The sequence below is a fragment of the Sinocyclocheilus grahami genome, unplaced genomic scaffold (genome assembly GCF_001515645.1).
Source record: "Sinocyclocheilus grahami isolate Dianchi unplaced genomic scaffold, SAMN03320097.WGS_v1.1 scaffold17684.1, whole genome shotgun sequence".
In the NCBI taxonomy this organism is placed as follows: Eukaryota; Metazoa; Chordata; class Actinopteri; order Cypriniformes; family Cyprinidae; genus Sinocyclocheilus; species Sinocyclocheilus grahami.
The window spans coordinates 1-1,607 of record NW_015516735.1 but is presented as its reverse complement, the minus strand read 5'-3'; the positions used below and the strand labels follow the sequence as shown (position 1 = coordinate 1,607).

General features: G+C 38.2%; 1 protein-coding gene across 1 annotated transcript in view; it reads left to right on the top strand.

Moving 5' to 3' along the window:
* Positions 1-1,205, top strand: part of LOC107579479 (hematopoietic SH2 domain-containing protein homolog) — a gene marked incomplete at its 3' end in the record, with an annotated part of 3,808 nt that extends 2,603 nt beyond the window's left edge. Inside the window, exons 3-4 of the mRNA XM_016265311.1 lie at positions 629-804; positions 933-1,205. Coding sequence (XP_016120797.1) covers positions 629-804; positions 933-1,205 — 449 coding nt within the window. The remainder of the gene's footprint in view (positions 1-628; positions 805-932) is intronic.
* Positions 1,206-1,607: the final 402 nt, after the last annotated feature.

Below are 1,607 nucleotides of genomic sequence, written 5' to 3'. Positions count from 1 at the left end.
CAGTAGTGGTGTTTTGTTCCTGAGTGTGTCAGAGTTTGAACAAACTGGTTGTGTGAATGATTCAATGACTCACTAATAAAATAGTTTATTTCTTTTGTTCTTGTATGAGTCAATGTTTAAACAAATCAGTTGAGTAAATGATTTAAACTCACTCATAAAGACAGACTCGCTCGTCACCTACTGGCATACTAATGTAAGCTGTATGAAGAGTCACCATTGCACAACTGAAAAGTCAAAAATGTGACCAACTGACAGCCTGTAAATTGTTGCGTACAACAAAATATCAAATCAAGTGTCATTTGCACACAAATGATGTTTGTCCTTTTCTCAAAACTAACTTCCCTTTAATAGGCCATTTTTTCAATTGCAATACTTTTTCGCAAAACTTAACAATTTTTATTTAAAACCTAAACGTAAAAAAACATTTTGCTTGAACAGTGTGCTTCTGTTTATTTAAAAATACTTGTATATCAGTAAAATACTAGTGTGTCTTACTTACAGATGCAATCTAATGCAATGACATTAGGCTATGCCGTGTGTTCAACTACGTTGTGGTGTCATTGTACGTATTTGCAACATCTCTAATATCACTCACTCATTAAATAACAAATTCATTAAAACCCCAGAGGAGAAGACCGGTGTCGTCATTTCATAATTGAAGAGGAGGAGTATGGATCATCTGGTAGTGTATATCTAATTGCTGGAGAACACAGCCGTCATAGAAGCCTGGATGACCTAATCAGCTACTACACCCATAATCCTGTGGGGCCTTTTAATGAGATGTTGACTGTACCCTGTATGCAGGTACATGGCCAGTTTTCCATAGCGAATCTTCATGATTTTAATACAGAAGGGGAGATATTATAGATGATTTTACATATGGTTGTCCTGTCATTTCACTTCATATCCTGTTCTGTTTTCTTACTATCTAGCCTGATGGGGGTTTTGCGGAAATTAATAGGTGGAGGGTGAAAGATGAGGAAGAAGAGAGAAATGGAAAAGCAATAGATCGAGAGGAGCAGACAAAACTGCCCATGGCCATCGGTCCAGCTGTTCTGAATTCATTACCCACAAACCCCTCCAATAAGACCGCTTCTGCTACAGAAGAGCCTGTGCAGTATGCAGCCGTGAGAAAGCCACTAAAAAAGACCCACTCGCTGCCAGAATGCAAGTGTGGAACTGAAACAGCGCCTCCTGGGCTAGAAGTGAGTAGATTACAGGCATTGAAAGCTAATTTTTTCCCCTCTAACATTCCTTATATTATGCTTTGAGGGATAATAAAACAGATTAAAAATCCTATAGACTTATTTCAAAGTCATATCTGTGGACAAGAAAATCATCAAGGTGGGATCTTGGTTGAGCATCTTCTTTTGGATAGTAAGCACCCTCACACCCTAGCAACCACGAAGAACATCGTATAGACCGAATAGCAACAAGCTAAAAAACGCTTCTTACCTTACCAACAGTCAGGGGCGGGTCTACCGGGGTGGCACCAGAATGATCACAGAATATAAATGTTTTTATATACAGTACCTTAGGATTCAGTACAAGCCTTGTGCATTATAATATTCTGAATATTTTACAGTTGATTTGATAGCTTTATCTGA